The sequence below is a fragment of the Macaca nemestrina genome, chromosome 18 (assembly GCF_043159975.1).
Source record: "Macaca nemestrina isolate mMacNem1 chromosome 18, mMacNem.hap1, whole genome shotgun sequence".
Classification (NCBI taxonomy): Eukaryota; Metazoa; Chordata; class Mammalia; order Primates; family Cercopithecidae; genus Macaca; species Macaca nemestrina.
Window position 1 is genome coordinate 29,451,599 of NC_092142.1, and position 26,573 is coordinate 29,478,171.

The 26,573-nt window shown below is 43.7% G+C and overlaps 1 protein-coding gene across 1 annotated transcript; it reads left to right on the forward strand.

The window, feature by feature from the left end:
* Positions 1–197: 197 nt before the first annotated feature.
* Positions 198–24,346, forward strand: LOC139359755 (uncharacterized). Its single transcript, XM_071083691.1, has 5 exons — positions 198–432; positions 8,031–8,153; positions 8,487–8,894; positions 23,153–23,256; positions 23,789–24,346. Exons 1-5 carry the CDS (start codon positions 198–200, stop codon positions 23,900–23,902), a joined length of 984 nt encoding a protein of 327 aa, XP_070939792.1. The 3' UTR covers positions 23,903–24,346.
* Positions 24,347–26,573: the final 2,227 nt, after the last annotated feature.

Consider the following 26,573-nt stretch of genomic DNA (forward strand, 5'->3'; position numbering starts at 1 on the left):
TAACCTTCCTTTGCTGTGATAGCAGTATCTGAATTAATACTAGAAATAATATTGTAAATAAATGGTAAAACATTATAGCCATAACCCTGCCCTTATCCTGACACTGATATTGAACCTGACCTAGAGCTGACCCTGAACTTGGGCCTCACCTGTAGCCTCACCTTGCTCCTGATCATAATGGACACCTTGCCTTCACAATGACCCTGACTCTGACACTGACATTGCCTCTCATTCTCATTCATATTGATCCTGATGCTGAATTGGACCCTAAACTTTACCTGATCCTAACTTTCACCCTGTCTCTGACCCTCAACCTGAATCCTACCGTGACCCTTACCCTGAACTTGACCTTCACTGACAATTCCCTAAGCATGATGTTGACTCTGACCCTCACTATGACCCTGACCCTTGATCCTCAACTTGACCTAGACAGTGATAATAATTATGACTCTTTTTTTTTTTTTTTTTTTTTTTTTAAAGACGCAGGGTCTTGCTCTGTCACCCAGGCTGTAGTGCGGTGGTGCCAGCATGGCTCACAGCAGCTTTGACCTCCAGAGCTCAAGTGATCCTCCCACCTCAGCTTCCCGAGTAGCTGGGACCACAGGTGCATGCCATCATGCCTGGCTATTTTCTTTTTTTGTATTTTTTGTAGAGATGGGGGTCTCACTATGTTGTCCAGGCTGGTCTTGAACCCCTGGCCTCAAGCAAGAGTCCCACCTTAGCCTCCCAAAGCACTGGGAATACAGATGTGAGGCACTGCACCTGGCCTTTAACCATGACTCTTGACCCTGAAGCATATACTCTCACCTTGACTCTGACCTTGCTCTCGTTCTGACACCACCCCTTCCTCCACACCTGAGCCTTACCCTGGTGCTCACTCTCACCTTGCACCTGACTATGACACTCACCAGACCCTGATCCTACTGTCCCTTACACATTCTATCTCGTTCTCACCCTGACCCTGATTCTGTACTTGACCCTGACCCTCACTTTTGCCTTCAATTTTAGCCTCACCCTTAATCCCGACCCGAACATTGAAGCTAACCCTACAGTGGCACTCAACTTGACCCTCCCCTGGCCTGGAATCTTAATGTCACCATGACCCTCATCATGACCATAAATCTGACCCTTGCCTGACCCTGACTCTGCTGCTTACTTTCCACTGACCCTAACTTGACCCTTATGGTCTCCCTGATCCTGACCTCCCCCTGACTCTACAAGAACCCTTATCCATACCTTCACCATGTCCTTGAACCTACTGTGAATCTGAAACTTATGCTGAACCTGACCTACACACTCAGCCTGACCCGGGCACTAAGTCTTTCTCACTCTGTGATAAACTTTGACCCTGAAACTGACTCTGACCCTCGCCCTGACCCTGGCTTTGAATGTTTGCCTCACACTCCTCATCCTCACTCTGACACTGACCCCCACTCTGATCCTCATGATGACTCTCAGCTGGACTTTGACCCTGGAACATGACCCTTACCCTCATCAAGACCCAGCAATTTGCTCACACCTGTAGTCCCAGCACTTTGGAAGGCTGAGTTGAGAGGATCACTTGAGGCCAGGCGTTCAAGACCAGCCTGGGCAACAGAACAAGACACCCCACCCCCATCTGTACAACAAAATACTCACATTGCATTACAAATATCTGCTACATCACTGTAGTAAATTCTTTCTTTTTACTCCAGTTAGTAGCTGCAATGTGGTCTTATGATAAAACTCTGTGCCCCAGTTCTGACCACTGGAACAAGCTGGACACATCTGGCTTCTTTTTTGTTTTTGTTTTGTTTTGTTTTGTTTTTGAGACATAGTCTTGCTCTGTCATCTAGGCTGGAGTGCAGTGGCGCGATCTCGGCTCACTGCAGCCTCTGCCTCCCAGGTTCAAGCGATTCTCCTGCCTCAGCATCCCAAGTAGCTGGGATTAACAGGCACCCGCCACCACACCCGGCTAATTTTTGTATTTTTAGTAGAGAAAGAGTTTCACAATGTTGGCCAGGCTGGTCTCAAACTCTTGACCTTAGGTGATCTGCCTGCCTCAGCCTCCCAAAGTGTTGGGATTACAGGCATGAGCCACCAAGCCCAGCCACTTCTGGCTTCTTACCAGGGCTGCGATTTGGTGAGACAAAGGAGGAGTTAGTGGGAAATTTAAGGAAGCCCTCTCTCTCAGGCTCGTGAAAGTGCAGGGTCAGCTCCTGAGAGTGGGGCCTCCTTAAATGTTGTACCCTGGATGCCCTACTTGCCTCTAGGGCCTGCTTCTGGCTGCTCCTAAAGGGTTTTGCCCTCTGGATATTTTTCAGTCCTCCTGCAAATGCAGATGGGTGGCCCATGCCCAGTAGTGTTCTGGGCACATCCCAACATGTCCAGGTCCTCTTAGAATGCACTGGAATCCCTGATACATTTGATGCATTTATATATTAATGATGCAGCAGCTCATGCCTGTAATTCCAGTACACTGGGAGGCCAAGGCGGGAGGATCACTTGAGTCCAAAAGTCCTAAAAGACCAGCCTGGGCAACACAGGGAAACCCTGTCTCTACAAAAAATACAAAAATTAGCCAGGTGTGGTGGTGTGTGCCTGTGGTCCCAGCAACGTGGGAGGCTGAGGTGGGAGGATCACTTGAACCCAGGAGTATTTTTTTTTTTTTTTGATGGAATCTTGCTCTGTTGCCCAGGCTGCAGTGCAGTGGTGCAATCTCAGTTTACTGCAGCCTGTGCCTCCCAGGCTCAAGTGATTCTCCTGCCTCAGCCTCCCAAGTAGCTGGGACTGCAGGTGTGTACCACCATGCTGGGCTAACTAGTCCAGGAGTTCTAAGAGACCAGCCTAGGCAACACAGGGAAACCCTGTCTCTACAAAAAATACAAAAATTGGCTGGGTGCAGTGGCTCACACCTGTAATCCCAGCACTTTGAGAGGCCTAGGCAGGCGGATCATAAGTTCAGGAGATCGAGACCATCCTGGTCAACTTAGTGAAACCTCGTCTCTAGTTAAAAATATATATGAAAAAAAATTAGCTGGGTGTGGTGGCGTGCACCTGTAGTCCCAGCTACTCTGGAGGCTGAGGCAGGAGAATTGCTTGAACCTGGGAGGTGGAGGTTGTGGTGAGCAGTGATCCCACCACTGCACTCCAGCCTGGGAAACAGAGCGAGACTCTGGCTCAAAAAAAAAAAAATCTTATCTATCTATATCTATCTATCTATCTATCTATCTATCTATCTATCTATCTATATCTATATATATATCTATATATATCTATAGATATATATAGATATATATATCTCTATATATCTATAGATATATATAGATATAGATAGATAAATGTAGATATGTAGATATATAGAGATATATAGATATATAGAGATATATAGAGACATAGATATATAGATATATAGATGATATATAGATATATAGATGATACATAGATATATAGATACATAGATATATAGAGATAGATATAGATATATAGATATCTCAAGGTAGGTAATCTAGCTTCTGTAAGCCTCAGTTTCCTATTTTTGTATGTGTGAGGGAATAAACTACTTGATCTTTCTATAGCAAATGTCATGTTTTTGTGAAAGGTTTTCTGAAGGTAGGTGAACCAAATTAAAGATTCTACAGATGTCAGAGGCCCATTTGTCCATGAGCATCCCCTCTCCCAACCTTGCAAATTACTGTATTGATTGGATTTTCCATATAAAACTTCTATTGTAACCTCTAGAGTTTGTGTACTCATGATAATTAATTACATTTTTCATGAATAGTTTGTTTTTTTACACTTTCTTCCTTCTTACAACTTAAGAGTTTTTGCTGATACCATAAACAAAACAAATCAAACAGAAGGAGTGTCACATAATGGAGTTAGTGCCCCAAATTAAAATATAAAAGACTTTAGTGTATAAATTAGACTGGGCGCAGTGGCTCACGCCTTAATCCCAGCACTTTGGGAGGCCGAGGCAGGTGGATCATCTGAGGTCAGGAGTTCAAGACCAGCCTGGCTAACATGGTGAAACCCTGTCTCTATTAAAAAAAAAAAAAATACAAAAAATTAGCTGGGCATGGTGGCAGGTGCCTGTAATCCCAGCTACTTGGGAGGCTGAGGCAGGATAATCGCTTGAACCTAGGAGGTGGAGGTTGCAGTGAGCTGAGATTGTGTCATTGCACTCCAGGCTGGGCAACAAGAGTGAAACTCCATCTCAGAAAAACCCCCCAAAACAAACAAAAGAGACTTTAGTGTATAAATTGAGTTGACTATAATGACTGTATATTTTTTGTTGACACATTATTCATCACAAATGTTTTGGGAGAGATGTGCTTGAATTTTCAATCTTAAGGGTGCACAGTTTTGTAGTTATAAATTCTATTACTGCTATATTGTTTCTAACACCTTCTACAGAAGTGAAATGTCTTCATGCTGCTAAATAGCATTTACCTGCAAGTGGAGAAGGAATGAAAGCTCATAAAACTGCCATACAAAATTTGTCTTCAGCAATAGGTTTAATTTTATTTCTGCAGATTTGTGAACTTAGAAATTTATTGCTGGATATTTAATATATCAAAATAGCAGAACAAGGAGCTTGTATTAAGAAATGTATCAATAGCCGGGTGTGGTTGCTCTGCCTGTTATCCGAGCACTTTGAGAGAATGAGACGGGCAGATCACCTGAGGTCAGGAGTTCAAGACCAGTCTGGCGAACATGGTGAAACTCCATCTCTACTAAAAATACAAAAATTAGCTGGGTGTATTGGTGGGCGTTTTTAATCCCAGCTACTCAGGAGACCGAGGCGGGAGAATCGCTGGAACCCCTGAGGTGGAGGTTGGAGAAGTGAGCTGAGATTGCACCACTGCACTCCAGCATGGGAAATTTGTGATTTTCCTAGGTCTTTTTTCTTTTTCTTTTCTTTTTTTTTTTAAGACAAACTGAAGAGGCAAACACTGAGAAGTAATGTGTCTTCTCACACAGCTCAGTGAACATGGGATCTGCTCAGATGCTCTGATTTCTGAGCCCTCCACTCCCCACTCCTGTTAAGCTATTCTAATGCCAGGGTATGTTGGAATTTATTCATCAACAAAAACTGCTGAACAGTTCTAAACAAGGAAATATCATGTTTAAAAAAAAAAAAACACGCTTTGGCTGCAGTAAGGAAACAGACTGTAGATGAAGATAGCATCAGGGAACCAGTAGAGAGGCTGCTGTGGTACCTCCAGAAGGTAGTGGGGTGATTTAGACAAGAGGAGTATAAATAATCATGTGAAATTCTCTCCTGGAGCTCCCACTGCTATCTGCCTAAGTTCCACCAAAGAAGTAGAAATGTGACACTGATCGTTTACAGATCATCTTCCTTGAATTTACCTAAAAGAAGGCAAAACCTCCAAATGTCTGTGTAGCTATCGTTGGTAGGAACCGTTCAAATGTCTGTGTAGCTATCATTGGTAGGAACTGTTCAAATGTCTGTGTAGCTGTCATTGGTAGGAACTGTCATACTCCAAGAATGTTGAATATTGGCCCCCACTCTCTTCTGGCTTGGAGAGTTTCTGCCGAGAGATCTGCTGTTAGTCTGATGGGCTTCCCTTTGTGGGTAACCCGACCTTTCTCTCTGGCTGCCCTTAAGATTTTTTCCTTCATTTCAACTTTGGTGAATCTGGCAATTATGTGTCTTGGAGTTGCTCTTCTCGAGGAGTATCTTTGTGGCGTTCTCTGTATTTCCTGGATTTGAATGTTGGCCTGCCCTACTAGGTTGGGGAAGTTCTCCTGGATGATATCCTGTAGAGTGTTTTCCAACTTGGTTCCATTTTCCCCCTCACTTTCAGGTACCCCAATCAGACGTAGATTTGGTCTTTTTACATAATCCCATACTTCTTGCAGGCTTTGTTCATTTCTTTTTGTTCTTTTTTCTTTTGGTTTCTCTTCTCGCTTCATTTCATTCATGTGATCCTCAATCGCAGATACTCTTTCTTCCAGTTGATCGAGTCGGTTACTGAAGCTTGTGCATTTGTCACGTATTTCTCGTGTCATGGTTTTCATCTCTTTCATTTCGTTTATGACCTTCTCTGCATTAATTACTCTAGCCATCAATTCTTCCACTTTTTTTTCAAGATTTTTAGTTTCTTTGCGCTGGGTACGTAATTCCTCCTTTAGCTCTGAGAAATTTGATGGACTGAAGCCTTCTTCTCTCATCTCGTCAAAGTCATTCTCCGTCCAGCTTTGATCCGTTGCTGGCGATGAGCTGCGCTCCTTTGCCGGGGGAGATGCGCTCTTATTTTTTGAATTTCCAGCTTTTCTGCCCTGCTTTTTCCCCATCTTTGTGGTTTTATCTGCCTCTGGTCTTTGATGATGGTGATGTACTGATGGGGTTTTGGTGTAGGTGTCCTTCCTGTTTGATAGTTTTCCTTCTAACAGTCAGGACCCTCAGCTGTAGGTCTGTTGGAGATTGCTTGAGGTCCACTCCAGACCCTGTTTGCCTGGGTATCAGCAGCAGAGGCTGCAGAAGATAGAATATTTCTGAACAGCGAGTGTACCTATCTGATTCTTGCTTTGGAAGCTTCCTCTCAGGGGTATACTCCACCCTGTGAGGTGTGGGGTGTCAGACTGCCCCTAGTGGGGGATGTCTCCCAGTTAGGCTACTCAGGGGTCAGGGACCCAGTTGAGCAGGGAGTCTGTCCCTTCTCAGATCTCAACCTCCGTGTTGGGAGATCCACTGCTCTCTTCAAAGCTGTCAGACAGAGTCGTTTGCGTCTGCAGAGGTTTCGGCTGTTCCCCTGCCTTTAGCAAACTCCTAATGAGTCTTCTAAGAGTGAAAGTTCTCTATTCGATCTCTCAGCTGAAAATATTTGCCTTCCCAAGCTGCTCTGCTTTCCTCACCTCATTCCATCCAGCATTCTGTTAAACGCCCTGTGAAGCTCCTCCAAAGAAGCCCGAACTCTGGATGCTTTTGCTAGGAGATGCTCCTTGAGGAGGAAGCCAGGACTTTGATTCAGCGGGCGCCCGGGAAAACTCCAGCCGGCCTGCGTACTGGGGGCAGCTTTGGGAAGTTGGAACTGTCATACTCCAGAGCCAAAACACTGAGAGTGTGGACCTGCTTCTCTAGGGCTCTGTTTTACTTATAGGACTCATATTAATTTTTTTCCCAACAAAGTTTAAAAGTAAGTCCTGTGTGACATCAGTCAGCCATGGAAATTCTGTTATTAAAATCTGAGCCTTGCCGGGCGTGGTAGCTCACACCTGTAATCCCAGCACTTTGGGAAGCGGAGGCATGTGGATCATTTGAGGTCAGGAGTTTGAGACCAGCCTGATCAACATGGTGAAACCCTGTCTCTACTAAGAATACAAAAATTAGTTGGGTATGGTGGCTCGTGCCTATAATCCCAGTTACTCAGGAGGCTGAGGCAAAAATATCGCTTGAGCACGGGAGGCAGAGGTTGCAGTGAGCCCAGAGCGAGGCTCCATCTCAATAATAATAGTAATAGTATCTGAGCCTCAAAGTCTACTAGGAGGAGGACTTTGCTTCTCAGTGTCATTTTTCTAAAGGGAGCCGGGAGTCAAGTGTATGGCTTCCTTCCCTTGTCGCCCGCGGTCCTGAGCAGTTAGTGAGCCTGGCCGGGAGGGACTCAGGTGCCCACATCCTCTTCTAAACACGGCCAGAAAGTCCATTAGAGTTGAGAATTATCACGTCATTTTCCATCGCAAGATTTTTATCAAATCTATTTAAAAATTGTTGGTTTGATTTTTCAAAAAAAAAAAAAAAAAAAAAAAAAAAAAAAAAAAAAAAAAACCCCTTTGAAGTCCAAAAACAAGAGTTTCAAAAATCTAGTTGGTAAAATACAAAGAGGTCAAGATTGCAACGGGTGGGCGAAGTCGCAGGATTTGAGAGCAGGACAAGCGCATTCCCGGGCTGTGGTCCTGTCCTCGGGCTGTGGCCTTTCCGGGCTCCTAAGGCTGCGCAAAGGCTGCTGTCCCAAGGCAAGGTGGGGGCTGGGGGGTCGCTTCTGGACCGAAGCGCGACTTCCCTAGGCTCCCTTTTCTGTTCCTAGATGTGAGTCCAACCCCCCCCAGGAAGGTCGGGTTCAAAAGGTTTGCCAAAGCAAAGATGCAAACTCATCCACCTCAGGAGCACACCCCTGACAGGAGCACACCCCTGAATAAGGAAAACAAGGGTATGGGCAGCGGCGCGGGTGGCGGGAGCGGGGTATCCCTTTGAGAGCAAAGGAGCGAAGCCGTGACGTTATGTGATAATTTAGGATGGTCTGTACAATTCACCGACCTCGATGCCTCCCGGCCGCCCTTTAACTGACCTGTGGGAACTCCACCATGTCCCGGGCCACGCCCCAGGGCGCCCCCAGAGCCCATCGCGCCAAAGTCCTGCATCCAGGACGCTGTCACCAGGCCCTGCGCCTCTGGGGAGTTTCCACTCTGCGACTCCCTGGCCGGAGCCCAGGAGCAGCCGGGCCCAGGCCGCGTCCCCGGCGCGTCCCCGCGGAGGTCATGAGGTCCCCACGGCCCGGGCCAGGTCACCGGACAGCCCCGGGTGCCCCAAGAGCTCCGGCCGCAGCTCAGCTGGGACCAGCCGCCCGCGGAGCCACGCCTCCCCGAGCCGCCCCCAAGTTCCCGCAGGAGGAACTGGCTACAGACACTTCCCGACCGCAGCCGCCGGGCGCACAGGCGCCGCGCAGACCGTGACGCGCCCAGGGTTCGCGCTGGCTCGGACCCGACCAGACCCCGCTCCTCCACCGCCGCCCCGCAGGGACCCCGGCGCGCCGTCCTGGTGCCCGGGGCTGCGCTTCCCGGGAGGGCCGCACACCGATGCAAACTGAGAAAGAGATTCCGATTCCGGAGCCTGAGCACACCTCGGGGTCATGGGAAGGTCACGCTGTGGATTGTGGTGATGGCTTCAACAGGTATTCAACTTCACACATTTTGCACGTTGAATATAGGCGGTTATTGATATTCCATTTTACCTCAATAAAGCTGCTTTAAAAAAATTCTGTACATGTTGTTTAGCAGGCTTTGGGAAATAGAGGACTGTACATTTCTAGCCATTAGTATGTTGGGTCAGAGGACAAGTCCATGTAAAATAGCTATGTATATTTCCAAATTACCACCTTAAGTGTTTGAGCTAATTTTTTTTTTCTTTCTCCAGTAAGGAACCATGGTATCATTTTTTCTACTGACTGGCTCAAGGATATTAAGGTTTTTCTTTCTTTCTTTTTTTTTATTAGTTTAAAAAATTCTTTAATTAATGCTAACCTAGTAGGCAAAAAAGAAAAAAAAAAAGATGATTTATTTTTTTTCCATGACTTTCATGGTAAGTGAAGGTGAACTTCTTTCCATATCTGTGGTGTGGTTTCACATGACTGTCATTACAAATGATCACAAACTTGGTGGCTCAAAACATCATCAATTTATTATCTTACTGTCTGGGCAGATGGCTCACACCTGTAATCCCAGCACTTTGGGAGGCCGCAGCAGGCAGATCACCTGAAGCCGGGAGTTCAAGACCAGCCTGGCTAACATGGTGAAACCCTATCTCTACTAAAAATACAAAAATTAGCTAGGTGTGGTGGTGTGTGCCTGTAGTCCCAGCTACTCAGGAGGCTGAGGTGGGAAAGTTGCTTGAACTTGGGAGGCGGAGGTTGCAGTTAGCCGAGATCACACCAGTGCACTCCAGCCTGGGCTACAGAGCAAGATCTTGTCTCAAAATAAATAAATAAACAGATTTATGATCTTATGGACTTAGAAGTCAGAAATCTGAAATGAGACTCAGCAGGCTAAAATTAAGTTGTTCTCTAGGCTGTGTTCCCCTTGGAGTCTCTGGAAAAGAGTTCTTTTTCTTTCCTCTTCTAGTCTATAGAAGAACCCACATTCTTTCACTCCTGGTCCCTTTCCAGCTTGAAAGCCAGCAGTGACCACCAGGTCCAGTCTTTCTGACATCACACCAGGCCAACTCTCTCCTGCATCCTTTCACTTCTAAGGACCTTTGTGATTTTGCTGCACCTACCAGGATAGTCAAGGATGATCTCCTCATCTCATGGTCAGCTGAATAGAACCATAATTTAGCCTGTAATCTTGACATGGACAATTAACAAGAACTTGAAGTTGTGAAAACTTTTAATTAGAGGAATATTACTTACTTGGAAACTGAGGCTCACAAAGTTGCCAAACCACATGGCCAGTACATAGGTATATGGAGTGTCAATTCAGACATGGTTTGGCCTCATAGATGCCATTCTGCGACTATCGAGAGTCCCCGCCACACTGAAAACCCCTAATCCTGATAAAGGAAACCAAGCTTCAAGGAATGTGAGGAGCAGTAGACAGGTGAGATGCAGGGGGATTGTTACCAAAGGCATGATCGGGCATGGCCGCCCACGTCTCTTTGTGGGGTAGACTTGGTTGAGAGTAGACAGCAGTGGTGTAACTGACGGCAGAGCAGACAGATCACCCTGGGGTGAGCAGCCACTGTGGGCTGAGCTTGACTTGGCTCTTTCTGGGCTCTGGTGAAGGAAGTCTCAGTGGGACCTCCCACAAGGGTGGACCCTGGAGGCAGCGTCCAGGCTGGAGGATTTGGGGACACCCTGAGAACGAGACAGCAGCCTCAAAGCACACTCTAGGAGTAGTTACAGCTCTGACATTTTCTTGGAACTTCTCCTATACTTTGTGAACTTCACATAATTGCCTAACTGCTGGGGATAGGCCCCCAAATCTGTCCATAAACTGGCCCCAAAACTGACCATAAACAAAGTCTCTGCAGCACTGTGACATGTTTGTGATGGCCATGACGCCCATGCTGAAAGTTGTGGGTTTACCAGAATGAGGAGAAGGAACACCTGGCCCACCCAGGGCAGAAAACCGCTTAAAGGCATTCTTAAACCACAAACAATAGCATGAGCCATCTGTGCCTTAAGGACATGCTCCTGCTGCAGATAACTAGCCAGAGCCCATCCCTTTGTTTCAGCCCGTCCCTTTGTTTCCCATAAGGAATATTTTTAGTTAATCTATCATCTATAGAAACACTATTTATCACTGGCTTGCTGTCAATAAATATGTGAGTAAATCTCTGTTCAGGGCTGTCAGCTCTGAAGGCTGTGACTCCCCTGATTTCCTACTCCACATGCTATATTTCTGTGTGTGTATCTTTAATTCCTCTAGCGCTGCTGGGTTAGGGTCTCCCTGACCGAGCTGGTCTTGGCAAGCAGCACCCAATGTGGGGGCTCGAACCCAGGTTGAATGGTCACCGGAGCAAGGGCTGGAGAACATGGAACTAAGCTGTAGGACACCCGAGTACTCTTAAGCAATCCCCGTGGTGAGTAAGAAGGGGAGCTTGGAAGCATCAGGGTAACAATGGAACAAATGTGGGCTCGGTTTGTTCCACCTTGGAACCTTTTCACACTCATGATGAGGAGGAAGGAAAGTATAACGAATTAACAGAAGAGATGACAGAGCAGGTTTGTTTGCCAGCTAAAGCTAAAGCAGCAAAGGAGGGACAGGTTCATCCCTACCCTTCTGAACACCCTCATTATTTTTTTTTTTTTTTTGAGACGGAGTCTCGCTCTGCCGCCCAGGCTGGAGTGCAGTGGCCGGATCTCAGCTCACTGCAGGCTCCGCCTCCCGGGTTCACGTAATTCTCCTGCCTCAGCCTCCCCAGTAGCTGGGACTACAGGCGCCCGCCACCTCGCCCGGCTAGTTTTTTGTATTTTTTAGTAGAGACGGGGTTTCACCGTGTCAGCCAGGATGGTCTCGATCTCCTGACCTCGTGATCCGCCCGCCTCGGCCTCCCAAAGTGCTAGGATTACAGGCTTGAGCCACCGCGCCCGGCCACATACCCTCATTATTTTGAAGAAAAAGAGTGGCCTGATCCTCCAGATCTTTCTTTTCCAGAGGACACTGGGTGAAAAGTAGTTGCCCTAGTGACTGTTAGAGCAGCACCTTGAGCAGCTGCTCTCAGTTCTATTCAGGCAGGAATTCAGCAAGCTAGATGAGAGGGTGATATAGAGGCTTGGCAGTTTCCCGTTAGAATACACCCCCCAGATCAACAGGGAAATATTATAGCCACATTTGAGCCTTTTCCTTTTTAATTCGGGAAATGGCATGAGGGGTCCGTCCTGGGCCCCATTCCAAACTGGGGCATTTCCGGCTCAGGCCATTCCCTAACCCCTGTACAATGTCTGTCACCTGCCACAGCTGGGAGTGCTGCAGTAGATTTATGCTGCACAAAAGCTGTGAGCCTTCTGCCTGGGGAACCCCCACAAAAAGTTGCAACAGGGGTCTGTGGACCCTTGCCAGTAGGGACAATTGGATTACTTCTAGGCAGGTCTAGTTTAAATTTAAAAGGAGTGCAAGTACAAATAGGAATCATTGATTCAGATTATAATGGGGAAATTCAAATTGTTACATCTACTTCTGTTCCCTGGAAAGCAGAACCAGGAGAGTTCACAGCACAGCCCCTGATTGTGTCATATGTAGAAATGGGGAAAAGTGAAATTAAACGAACAGGAGGATTTGGAAGCACAAATAAACAAGGCAAAGCAGCTTATTAGGTGAATCAAATTACTGATAAACATCCTACCTGTGAAATAACTATTCAGGGAAAGAAATGTAAAGGTTTGGTAGATACAGGAGCGGACATTTCAATCATTTCTCTGCAGCACTGGCCATCCGTGTGGCCAATTTAACTCACTAAATTTAACATAGTTGGATTTGGTAAAGCCCCTGAAGTATATCGAAGTAGTTATATTTGCATTGTGAAGGGCCCGATGGACAACCTGGGACTATTCAACCAATTATAACTTCTGATCCTATAAATTTATGAGGGAGAGATTTATTACAACGATTGGGAGCACAAGTTCTAATTCCAGAGCAATTATACATCCCTCAAAGTCAATATATGATGCATGAAATGGGGTATGTCCCTGGTGTAGGACTAGTAAAAAATTTGCAAGGTTCGAAGGAACCGCTTCAAGTGGAAAGACAAAGTTCCCGCAAAGGTTTAGGATATCAGTTTTGATGGTGGCCATTGTTAAGCTTCCAGAGCCTATACCTTTAAAATGGTTAACAGATAAGCCAATTTGGATAGAACAATGGCCGCTAAGTAAAGAGAAACTGGAGGCTTTAGAGGACTTAGTTGCTGAACAATTAGAAAAAGAACACACAGCTCCAACATTTTCCCCTTGGAATTCTCCAGTTTTTGTAATGAAGGAAAAATCAGGTAAATGGAGAATGTTAACTGACTTAAGAGCCATTAATTCAGTTACACAACCTATGGGAGCATTGCAGCCAGGATTGCCTTTTCCTGCTATGATTCCAATAAATTGACCTTTAATAGTCATAGATTTAAAAGGCTGTTTCTTTACTATTCCCTTAGCTGAGCAAGACTGTGAACCGTTTGCATTTACAATTCCTGCAGTAAACAACCTGCAGCCTGCTAAGCGTTTTCATTGGAAAGTGTTGCCACGAGGCATGTTAAATAGTCCAACAATTTGCCAGACTGATGTAGGGCAAGCAATTGAACTTACTTGTAAAAAGTTTTCACAGTGTTACATTATTCATTATATGGATGATATACTTTGTGTTGCCCCCACTCTAGAAATATTACTCCAATGTTATGATCACTGGATTGGAGCACAGTGTTGAAGCATAGTGTGCCACAGCCACACTATGTTCAACTGGTCTAAACAAAACAGTCAGATGGTAGAAATGGTAACAAGTATGGCAAGAGTTCCTATTATCTGGAAACATGGCAGTATAGTGGCACTTCAACCTCAAATGATATGGCCTGCTGTAGGAGTTAAACATAAGGATTTGTGGAAACGATTAATGGTTCTTAATAAGAACAAAATTTGGGAAAAAATAAAAAAGCATCTAGAAGGACACTCTACAAACTTGTCTTTGGATATTGCAAAATTAAAAGAACAAATATTTAAAGCATCCCAGGAACACCTGACCTTAATACCAGGAACTGGAGTGCTTGAAGGAGCTGCAGACGGATTAGCAGCTATTAACCCATTAAAATAGATAAAGACACTTGGAGGCTCTGTAATTTCAATGATAATTGTGCTTTTAATCTGTATTGTTTGTCTTTGTGCAGTCTGCAGATGCGGATCCTGACTCCTGTGAGAAGTAGCTCACCGTGATAAAGCCACCTTTGCTTTTATTGCCCTGCAAAAACAAGAAGGGGGACATGCTGGTGATAGGCCCCAAATCTGGCCATTTAATGGCCCCAAACTGGCTGCAAAAGTGGCCATAAACAAAATCTGCAGCACTGTGATTTGTTCATGATGGCCATGATGCCCATGCTGAAGGTTGTGGGTTCACCGGAATGAGGAGAAGGAACACCTGGCCCACCCAGGGCAGAAAACCGCTTAAAGGCATTCTTAAACCACAAACAATGGCATGAGCGATCTGTGCCTTAAGGACATGTTCCTGCTGCAGATAACTACCCAGAGCCCATCCTTTTGTTTCAGCCCATTCCTTTGTTTCCCATATGGAATACTTTTAGTTAATCTATTATCTATAGAAACAATGTTTATCACTAGCTTGCTGTCAATAAATATTGACAATATTGACAAATGTTGACAATATGGGTAAATCTCTGTTCAGGGCTCTCAGCTCTGAAGGCTGTGAGTCCCCTGATTTCCCACTCCACACGCTATATTTCTGTGTGTGTGTCTTTAATTCTTCTAACACCGCTGGGTTAGGGTCTCCCCAACCGAGCTGGTCTTGGCATTTAACCAACCAGAATTTTGAAAGCAATGTTTATATATTTAAAAAGTTTTTAAAAAATCAAACAATTTAAAAATTAACTTGATAAAAATTTTGTGACGGAGAAAGATGTAGATGATTTTTAAACCGAATTTGTTTTGGTCAGTATTTAGAAGACTGCTGTGTGCACTTGAGCCCCTTCTTCACTGGACATTGCTGATTATTCTGGACACTGTGAGAATGAAGGATAGAAGCCATGTACTTGGCTCTTGTAGAAATGTAAAAAATGAGAGGGAAATACCTCCTGCTTTTCCTCTTCTCTTATGTTTGGCAGGGGTAATAACCCTGTCTCCATATAACAGGCATAGTTACTAATAGCAATCTCATCAGCCTCACAGACGGGTCCCTCTCTCGCCCTCAAACCCCATTCTGGCCTCACCTCATCCTCCCAACATCACCTACCATGTTCCTCCCATGTAACGTATTCCAAGTTGTTGTTCATCTTGGTCATGTTTTTAAAAAAACCTTTAGGCAAATTAAGTTGAACATGATTTAATTGAGCAAAGAATGACTTGCAAACCAGGCAGCTCCCTTAACCAGAATGGTTCAGAAAAACTCCATGCTGCTGTGTGGTTGGAGAGGATTTGTGGACAGAATCAAGAAAGTAACATACAGAAAAAAGTACAGAAGTGAGGTACAGAAAAAAGTACAGAAGTGAGGTGCAGAAAAAGTTGCATTGTGTATAGCTTGGCATTTATCTTATTTGAACATGATGTGAACAATTGGCCATCTTTGATCAGCCAAAGCTCAATGATTGGTACAAGAGCAGGCTATAGTCTATCTATATGTCCAGGTAAGTTACAGTTAACTAGGTAGAGAGAACCTTTTAGGCCAAACTTAAAATATGTAAGAAGACAGCTTTAGGCTAAACTTAATTTAACCATCTCCTCTTTTGGTCAACCTCTCAATTTTGTGTGTGACCAAAATGTAGGGCTTTAGTGCTACTCTGAGTCACTATCATGTTGGGCTTCTGGTCTCAGCAAATAATTCATAGACTGTGGTGCTTTCATGATTGTAAAAAGTAAAGTAGAGGTTCCTCTTCAAAGACTTTCCTCCCCATTTAGTTAGGAATAAATAGTAACTTCTCTTAGAAGCAAAATTGATTCAAAGACCTGTGTTAACATTCTTAAATATCTGCTAGCCATAATAAAGAAATCAATGTACTTTATGTTCTTAACTCCCACAATTTTGCCCTGGCGTGCTCATACTGGTTCAAGCAAGCATTGGGTCATAGCCTGTTCCTCTTCCTTATTTGAAGGTGTTTTTACCTTTTTCAGTATTCCACAAGTTACTTCCTCCTTCCTTTGTTCTCCTCTGCCTTTGCCTCTTTTAAAAAGTTCTAAGTTGCTAGCCAATCGGGACAAATACAGAATGTGAGGTCCCATTCCAGCCAATGGAAACCGGACACAGCAGTAGGGTGGACACATCAGGTTATAAATGACACTGTCTTCTTTGTTTGGTGTACTCTCATGGCAAAACTGCTGGCAAGTGTACCCTTTCTGCAGGAAGTAAAAATGGCCTTGCTGAGTAAATTAAATTTATGTTCAGGTGCTATTTCTTTACAGCACCAGGGAACAAGCATTTCAAACAATGATCAAACATTTCTTTGAGTTTTTTTTTTCATTCCAGTCAAAGAGATCATTTGCCATTTCATAGATGACTGCACACAAACATTTAATACTTTTGAGAGAATACAACGTACTTGGGAGACTACTGTTGTGAATATCTGGAGGATAATACCAAGAGTTTGGAGTATGCTCCTTAGCCAGGGTCCAAACCAAACCAACTAAAATCAAATAGATCAAGGAGTGAGCTAGATAGAGTACTTGTTTTAACCCAGCAGGCTGTTTGTTAATTCCCTACAACTAAATCTCTCTAATACCTATATATTCAACCATGTGCAGATTCTTCCTCGTTCAGCCATTGGGTCATCTAGAGTTATTCTATTATCTAGCACAACTATAGCAAGGAAACTTGAAGACTGCTGTACAACCAAAGCCTTTGCAGTATAAGCTGCTATAAAGCCCACTACGAGGGACAAATGTCTAATCATTGCCTCATTTATATTTACTCTAAACAATAGAAAAAGACACCTAAGAAATGATGCTCATCTGCAAGGGTGAAGGCCTCCTGGCAATATTTTCTTCACCCTATGCTGTAGGTTAACAGGAGTGAACCAACGTTCTGTCTCTGACTGTTATAGAGCAACAAAGCTACCATTAAAATTCCTCATCCACATTGGCCCTTCATCTTTTATCCCTTAAGGCATAAGGTTGGCCGTGTAGAAGACTGGCTTCAAAATACCCCACATGTAGGCCGGGTGCGGTGGCTCAGGCCTGTAATCCCAGCACTTTGGGAGGCTGAGGCGGGTGGATCACCGGAGGTCAGGAGTTTGAGACTAGCCTGGCCAACATGGTGAAACTCTGTTTCTACTAAAAATACAAAATATTAGCTGGGTGTGGTGGCTGGTGCCTGTAATCCCAGGTACTTGGGAGGTTGAGGCAGGAGAATTGCTTGAACCCAGGTGGCGGAGGTTGCAGTGAGCCGAGATCACACCACTGCAACTCCAGCCTGGGAGACAGAGCGAGACTCTGTCTCAGAAACAAAACAAAGCCAGGCACAGTGGCTCACACCTGTAATCCCAGCACTTTGGGAGGCCCAGGCTGTTGGATCACAAGGTCAGGAGTTCGAGACCAGCCTGACCGACATGGTGAAACCCCGTCTCTACCAAAAATACAAAAATTAGCTGGGTGTGGTGGTGTGCCCCTCTAATCCCAGCTACTCGGAAGGCTGAGGCAGGAGAATCGCTTGAAACTGGGAAGTGGAGGTTGCAGTGAGCTGAGATCGTGCCGCTGTACTCCAGCCTGGGCGACAGAGTGGGACTCTATCTAAAAAAAAAAAAAAAGAGAGAAAGCAAAACAAAAAACAAAATATCCCACAAATAACAGTATGCCATATGAGTTTACACAAAGCCCCTTTTCCAGTCCTAATGTTCAGAGAAGCATAAGGAAGGAAAAAATTAAGAGAGGCAAGAGTCTTCTGATAGCAGAGAAGTCTTGATCTGTGATCTTGAGAAAGCTGTCCACATCTACAATATCATCTGCTTTTGGAGAGAAACTTCCCTGGTTAGCTTTACCTTAGTTCTCTACTGGGTGTGCAGTTCCAAGAGTCTGGAAGTGTTCTCCTGAGTTGTGAGATTATGAACCCAAGATTCAAGGTCCCAAGTTTTGTTACAGAGTGGTGGCAAAGACAGCCTTTCTCTGATGTTGTTTTCAGAAGACCCAAGGTCTAGGTTTTAGATTGTGAAGGGCTTGATTGTCCTCAGTCGGTGGCTCATGAAAGCTTCCTTTGCCTGGTGAAAACACTCTGGCATAATACATTACAGTTTTGCAGCATTTAGTCATATGAGAGTTTAGGAATGAAAGATACATGAGGTTCTATTATTAGGGGCACAGGCCTTGCAGTGACTATTTCATAAGGGGTCAACTTATGTTTTCCATTGGAAGTGGAACTGATTGTCATTAATCTGCAATACCTTTGACCAAGGCAATCCAATTAATTTAGTTAGCTCTGACTAGTGCTATTGTCTCTGTAATAGCTTATCTGTTCTATAACTTGTCCAGTGAAACGAGTACTTCTATCACTGGAGATTTCTCCAGAAATGTCTCACAAGGGAAACACGTTTCCTAAGGACCTTTTTGCTACTGTTGTAGCATCAGCCTTCTTGCATGGAAACCCTTTATACAGCCAGAAAACATGCACTGAAAATGACAATTGAATGACATTCCTCTATAAATGTTCAAATGGCCCAAAAGTTGGAAGAAATGTATCTAAAGTTTTGATTGTCTTCTCAGGATTATGGGTTTAACATACCAAACATTGAACATATATATATTTGTTTTGGATTATTTTATTTCTTCCAGGAGGAGTCCTGGAGTGTAGTGCTATAATAAGGGAAGCTTTAAGGACTCAGGAAGGACTAGGCAGCTGTCCACGTTCTCCATGAGTCCACACTTAACACTGAATTGATATTTTCTTAAATTCCAGTTCTGTTGCCTCAAATCAGGTATGTTGCATTGTTTATTAAATGGGTTGCCATTTGACTTAGATCATGAAGTTCATTCAAATTGCATATGTAAATGATTTCAATACTGGCTGATTTAGTATGAAAATCTGGCAGAGTATTCCCTTGATATTCAATTATTCTTGTCCTGCTTGGGTTAGCAGTTTTATAAGATAGTCAAATCTCTTCATTAGAGTTCTGGGACTTCTTACCTGGTCCAAATGAAATGACTCTAAAATTATCAGAAACTTGTATTCATAAGTGCTTATCAGGGTCCCTTCTATCCTCCCACGAACCTCCTTGAAGACACAATGTTCTAAGATTTTACTGGCTTGTGAAGACTTTCCAGAAAGTTCATAAGACTTAAGCAATTAGCTGTCGAGATGACTTAAAATAGTCATAAAGACACGATAGATAAGAAAATTTGATTATTTCTGTGGCTTACAATTATTTTACATAGTAACCACAATTATGACTTATAAGCTACCAAGACATATGTTAGGAATCAGAATTTTAGAAATCTCATGCAAATTTGGGACCTATATTAATAACATATCCATAAAATATAACTAGAATAAGGTTAAACATTATATCTTATTAGATAATGCTCCCCACATAATTTAAAATAGCAAATAAGTCTGGATGCTTTTGGATCCTTCAAGGATGCTTCAAGGAACTTCTGTAACATCCCAGAGTTAATTTGGGGTCCAAAAGACTTAATTTTAAATTTAAAATGTGATTTTTGGGAAGGATGTGACATATATTAAAGTTTTAAAACACAAGATCAAAATAGAATCACAGATCACTGTAAAATAATAGTCATTCATTTAGACAAAGTGGTAATTAAAAGGTTTTAAAAAGCAGAAACCTGTTTTTAATAGAGAGGAGACTCAGTTTTCTGAACAATGGAAAGACCTAATCAAGACAGCATGAGACAGAATCTGTCTCTCCTCTTTCTTCCTTTTTTTATTTTTGCAGATTATTAGAAGACTATGCAAAAACAGTTTATTGTCTCTTACTAATGCTACCTGAAAGTCTTGTTCAAAAGAAAAAAACTTTTACTTTTATATTAGTGCATTACCAATACGAAGCTAACTTTAATAAAGCCATATAAACAAATCCATCCAATCTCAGTCAGCTTTTGACCACAGTTTTTCATAACCTTTTACAATCTCTCACAATTTTTCTATTCTTTTCCTTTTTTGAGATGGAGTTTTGCTCTTGTCGCTCAGGCTGGAGTGCAATGGCAAGATCTTGGCTCACTGCAAGCTCTGCCTCCTGGGTTCAAGCGATTGTCCTGCCTCAGCCTCCCCAGTAGCTGGGATTACAGGCATGCACCACCACCCCTGGCTAATTTTGTATTTTTAGTAGATACGGGGTTTCACCATGTTGGTCAGGCTGGTCTCCAACTCTTGACCTCAGGTGATCCACCCGCCTTGGCCTCCCAAAGTGCTGGGATTACAGGCATGAACTACCGTGCCCAGGCATTCTCTTTTTCTTTACAACTTTTCATATTCACTGTTTTATCTTTTTTTATTTCTTCAATTTGAAACAATCTTTAAGTAACATTTAAACTAGACAAAATTGCTTTTTCTCTAAAAACACACATTTCATGCCTTTACAACTATATTCACCCAAAACATTGCTTTTTACACACTCTATATACAGAATTGTTTTTCTTATATCTAGCAGTTTTAATTACATATATTAGCTACCTAGCTGACAACTGGCAGCACATTCCAAGGATGCTGGTACTTCTGATCATCCTCAGCCTTTCTTCTGGTTCTGCCTTTTGCTGTGTACCATAAATGTCTTCATTATTTGGAGAAAATTTCTCACAAATAAAGTTTCACTCAAGGCATAGAACATCTATTCATTTCATTTTAGCATATTTTCTGAAGATGATCTTTGTGTCTCATAACCAAGGATGTTTATTCTTTCCAAATCTGTTTTTTTCCCCCTTCTAATGGACTGTGGCACCTTCTGCTTGTGCCAATTTGGAGTATAGGTGAAGAGTAACACACGTTGGGGTAGCCTGTTCCAGCATCTCCAAGCATTGGGTCTTTCCCTGGACTGTTCACAGACTGTTATCCCCTGTGGGCCTGGATAGGAAGGGTCCTCAGATAGTCTCAGGCCATACACATCACCAGCTGAAGGAATTACTAACACAGTATGTGACTGTTTTTAAGGGACCCAGAGAAAGTGGGTCAGATGTAGGCGATAAAGTGTTACTGAAGGCGGCCACATCTCAGCTCACCAGCAAACATACTGTGGGCTCTTAGGACAGGTTACAATGTGTAGTGAGCCAGTAAAAATGTTATTCATCAGACAATAGCCAAAGCTACTCTATTCAAAGGTTGAATATCCTCCCTCCACTTGTGGAAACACCATCTCTGTTTGTGCAACAAAACACATGAGGAGACAAAGGCTCAAACGCCCCAAGTCCACATTTCTACTTTTGTCACTGCTGTCTTATTATCAGTGACATTTTCATATATTTCATTCTGTCTTTAATTTTCTATTCCACTCACTTCTATTTCTATTCATGAATCGACAGTACACTATTTTAATAATTTATAACAGAGTGAATTCACTCTTTTTTTTCCTTTTTTTCTTTTTTTTGAGACAGAGTTTCTCTCTGTCGCCCAGGCTGGAGTGCAGTAGTATGATCGTGGCTCACTGCAACCTCCGCCTCCAGAATCGCTGAGGCGATTCTGCTGCCTCAGCCTCCCAAGTAGCTGGGACTACAGGCATGTGCCACCATACCTGGCTAATTTTTTATTTTTAGTAGAGATGAGGTTTCACCATGTTGGACAGGCTGGTCTTGAACTCCTGACCTCGGGTGATCTGCCCACCTCAGCCTCCCAAAGGGTTGGGATTACAGGCGTGAGCCATCATGCCTGGCCTTTTTTTTTTTTTTTTTTTTTTTTTTTTTTTAAATTTCAAATTGTCCCTGGAGTTTTTTGTTTATTTTTCATAGCAATACATTTTTAAGATCTTCAGAACACAAGCCCATGGTATTGTATTTGGGTCAAACTCAACATACACATTTTTTCAAAGATTATTGACTTCTCAATGTTATTGAATTTTCTTACCCAAACATTTGGTGTCATTATTTTTCATTTGTATGTATCTATTTTCATGTTTTTCAGAAATATTTTACACCAATTTCTTACAAATTTATTAAACATAATTTTCTGCCAATTTTTTTGCATTGATGAACATAGTCACATGACATTCTCATTCATTCTATTAATGCAATTAATTTCATCAATGAATTTCTTAATATTGAGTCATACTTCCCTTTAAAACATAAACAGAGATTGAATATGCATTAATATACTGATGCAATGGTTTCTAATATTTAATATTTTTACTCTTAAATGTATATGTTCTGTTTGTCTAGAGTATTCCTTTTTTTTTTTTCTTTGAGACGGTGTCTCACTCTGTCACCCAGGCTGGCATGCAGTGGTGCAATCTCAGCTCACTGCAAGTTCTGCCTCCTGGGTTCAAGCCATTCTCCTGCCTCAGCCTCCTGAATAGCTGGGACTACAGGCACCAACCACCACAACTGGATAATTTTTTATATTTTTAGTAGATAAGGGGTTTCACCGTGTTAGCCAGGATGGTCTCTATTTCCTGACCTCGTGATCCGCCCGCCTCGGCCTCCTAAAGTGCTGAGATTACAAGTGTGAGCCACTGCGCGCCGGGCCTTGTCTATAGTATTCTATATGGCTAAATCTAGGCAAGGTTCTGGTATCACCTTTATATACCCTTCCTAAAAACGATTTCAGGAAAGACTGCCCTCTCTATAACTCTCAAGTAGTTTAAGTAGCATTGGTTTATTGATTACTTTATCAGTAGAATTTCCCTCTCAACTACATAAACTTGGTGCTTGTGCGAGAGGAAATTCCTTATTGAATGTATTTGTTTCTTCTATGAATATTGTTCAGTTTAGAGTCTATCTCTATTGAGTTACATTTTGATAAAACATATATTCCAAACACACACACACACACAAACACACTTACGTATATATGCAATCTACATGTGCGTATCAACTTGTGTTGAATTACACAGATGTCTCTATTTTGTCAATGTTGAACCTCACATTCTTCCTGGCACTGTAATCTGTTGACAAATCCTTCTTAGGTTACTTGTGTGATCCCATTTCTCTGTTTATAATTCAATGATTGCTCATTTAAAGAATTTGGGGAGTAACAGAAAATTAGAGTTTCAGCAAAAACACATCCCAGGAGGCACAGAATCCAGCACCCACCGTGCTTCATTGTCATCCCCTTCTGTCTCAGACTCCGCATTTTCTGCTCCCTCCAGGACAGCCCCTGTCTGCCTCAAAGGATCATGGAAAAGCAGAGCCTCTCCAGGCACTGTCATCTCTCTGGAGGTGCTGCAGGGAAGTTGTCAATTACCAAAAACAGGTAATTGTAACTGGGACAAAGTTTTTCAGAAATATTTTCAGTTCCCCAAGTGTATACTGTCATTATTGCCACAGGTAACGTACAATTGCAGTTCTGTGGGGAGGTGAGGTCACAGGATCCCGAGACCATATCTCTGACCCGGCCGCCTCCCTCCACACCCTCACTGGCCATCCTGACAGTCACTGAGTTCCACAGCCCTGCAGCAGGGAGGCGCCTGGTGGGTGTGTTACATGTTGATCTATGAGAGAGTGCCTGCCAGGGGAGGAAGTGTATCAGGAAGTGGGGGAAATGCTCTAGTGTGGAAAGGGGACTCCACTGGGCCAGAAACTGACCAGTGCCAAGGCCGTGTGGGGAAGGGAATAATTGCCGGGTCATGAGCTAAATTGTGAAGAGGGAGCAAAGTTCTAAGAACATGAGCCAGTCCCCAACCATGTGCGGCTCATTTAACTTAACAAAATCCTCGTGCTTGTCATTGTTGGTTTTTGATGCAAATCTGTTTTTAAATGTTTTTCATTTTATTTTTCTTTTTTAGTTTGAGATGGAGTTTTGCACTGTTACCCAGGCTGGAGTCAAATGGCAATCTCAGCTTACTGCAACCTCTGCCTCCCGAGTTCGAGCGATTCTTCTGCCTCAGCCTCCTGAATAGCTGGGATTACAGGTGCACGCCACCATGCCTGGCTAATTTTTTGTTTTTTGTTTTTAGTAGAGATGGGGTTTCGCCATGTTGGCCAAGATTGTCTCAAAGTCCTGATCTCAGGTGATCCACCAGCCTCAGCCTCCCAAAGTTTGGGATTACAGGCCTGAGCCAGTGTCTGGCCCCAAAAATCTGTTTATGTTGATCTTTCTTGTCTAAGATCTCCTTACCTGTTAAATGGGAATAATGCATTTTTTAAAAGTTTACTAGAATAATTTGGAAATTCATCTCCTAGTTGTTCTATCATTTCCACAAGAGTCAGAGATTTCCAGGATAAGTGGAAGCATTTCTACAGTTCCTTCATGCCTGTGATAATGTATAAGATGTAGCTGACTAAATTATCTTATTCTTCTCAAAAGTATTAAACAGAGGGCTTTAACCTACTGTAATACCTAACTTTGTTTGAACATGGATAGACTCTCCCTTAGCTACCTAACCTTGTTTTAATATGAACAGACTCTCCCCTAGATGAGAAAAATGGATGGACTCCATTTGGCTCCTTCATTTGCAAGACATCAAGGACTCCTTACCCACCCCCTTCCTCAAGGAGCTAACTTGTGTAAGCTGAGTCTCAGCCTATCAAAGAGTCCAATTAACTGATAAGGTGCTGAGGCAAACTGGTGTCCACAGTTCCCAGCAATGTACTCAGAGATGGTACCATGAAGCCCCCGCATTTGTCTGGTAGATAATGCTCAGAGCCCCCTCACCTATCACCTTATGATGAATTTAAAGCCCCTGCACCTGGAACTGTTTGTTTTCCTGTAACCATTTGTCTTTTTAACTTTTTTTTTCTTATTTGTCTGTTTCTCTTCTTTAAAGTTGCTGCAGCTAGAATCCCCCTCCCCACTTTAAACCAAAGTATAAAAGAAAATCTAGCCCCTTCTTCGGGGTCGAAAGAACTTCGAGCGCTAGCCATCTCTCGCTCGCAGGCTAATGAAGGACTCCTGAATTTGCCTTAAAGTGTGGCGTTTTGCCCTAACTCACTTGGGTACAACATTTGGAGGCCCCAGCGAGATAACTTGCCACTGGGTGAGGGCCGGGCTTGCTCCGGGCTCCCCCGGATAGACAGCCAGCTTACAGGGGAGGCAACACCTGAAAAAGTTCCAGGTCCCCAAAAGGCGACAGTCTTCTGGAGGAGCGCGGATCGACTACTGGTGTGTGCCCACAAAATTCAACCTTGGAGTCCTCAGCTTCTGGCCCTGAGGAGGTAAGTCAGATCTGGCTTTGGTTTGATGAGAGAGAAGCGGCCCTGATGAGGGTGCCTCTTTCTTTGACTCTGCCCGCAGTCCAGGACGCTGGAGGACAGAGCCTTAGTTTTCTGTTAGGCGACTTTGGTTCTGGTTTGGTGAGAGGGAACTGTTCCTGATGAGGACGTCTCTCTCTGACTCTGTCCATAGGCCAGGACGCTGGGGGACAGAGGCTTGGTTTCTGGCAGACCAGCCTCTCCATTAAGACTAGTCTCTCACTCCCTCCCTCTCTTTCTTTCTTTCTCTCTCTTTCCCCTCCTCCCCCTTTCTCTATCTCTGCTTCTCTTGTTCAGGTCCCCCAGAGACTTCTGTTCAGAACGGGAATAAAAAAATTGTGATAAACTCTGTGTGAAAGTGCATATGAATGAGGCATTCAAGGGCATGCCCTTGAATCTCCATTTTGTAGCTCCATGGCGAAAGCTACGGAGTTTGAGTGGGCCCTCACCTGCGGTTCCCTGACGACCTCATAAGGCTTAAAGGCAGCATCAGACATAGCTCGATCCAAGCCAGGGTTTATACCGGCCTGCCTATGCTAAGAGGAGCCTAAGTCCCCCCAGAGGGAGTGGCCAGGCGGGCATCTGACTGATCCCATCACGGGACCCCCTCCCCTTGTCTATAAAAACTGCCATAATTGTTTATATACCCTAGGGTCCATTGCCTGATTTCTGTCTATTGCTTGTTTTATGTTTATCGTCCTGTTTGGTGTCTATTGTCCTGTTTAGTGTTTGTCAAAGTTTCATATGTCAGGTTGTCGATACTGCCCAAGACCTCTGGGCAAGGACTTCTTCAGGGTCCTTAATGCTGATTTTTTTTTTATCACAAGAGGTAAAAGTTCTCATCAGTCGTTTGGCCATCCCAGTCCTGCCTTTTCTATCAGAAACAAATCAGGTATTGTTACGGGAATGAGTGTGGGGAACATTCGCCCATTTGGGATTTCTGGTACCATAAAGGTTGCTGGAGTTTAGATTGTCACACCCCACGTCTGAGTGACTGCACTACCTCCAGATTAGACCAGTGGTGGATTCAAAATAGCCATCCTGCTGACCTCCTTGCTCATCTCTTCTGTCATCCTGTAACTTTTCCCGTGCCCTTAAATAGGGCACTGTGCAAAGAAGCCTATGCCTGAACTGCTTTACTCCATCTGGACTCTTACTGTATTTCCCTGTGGCTACTCTCCTACCCTTAAGGAAGATCCAAGTGGCCCCTTTCCTCCTCATCCTCACCCTTTACCCCATACATCTCGTTTTACTGTGTCACGGCAAGTCCAGCATCTCCAAGACTTGGCTCTACTCTCCCACCTCAAACCCTTAAAAGAAAAGGCTGAGTTTGAACTCTTTGCCTTTGCATCGTGGAGACACCAAAAGTATTTAGGCTAC

What these genes read in the sequence shown, in the direction of transcription:
- LOC139359755 (XM_071083691.1), top strand. Translation starts at nt 198, where the DNA reads ATGACCCTGACTCTGACACTGACATTGCCTCTCATTCTCATTCATATT. An exon ending in TCCTCAACTTGACCTAGACA is followed by an intron (nt 433 to 8,030) that starts GTGATAATAATT and finishes TTCTGTTCCTAG; the next exon opens with ATGTGAGTCCAACCCCCCCC. An exon ending in TGTGGTGATGGCTTCAACAG is followed by an intron (nt 8,895 to 23,152) that starts GTATTCAACTTC and finishes TGCTCCCTCCAG; the next exon opens with GACAGCCCCTGTCTGCCTCA.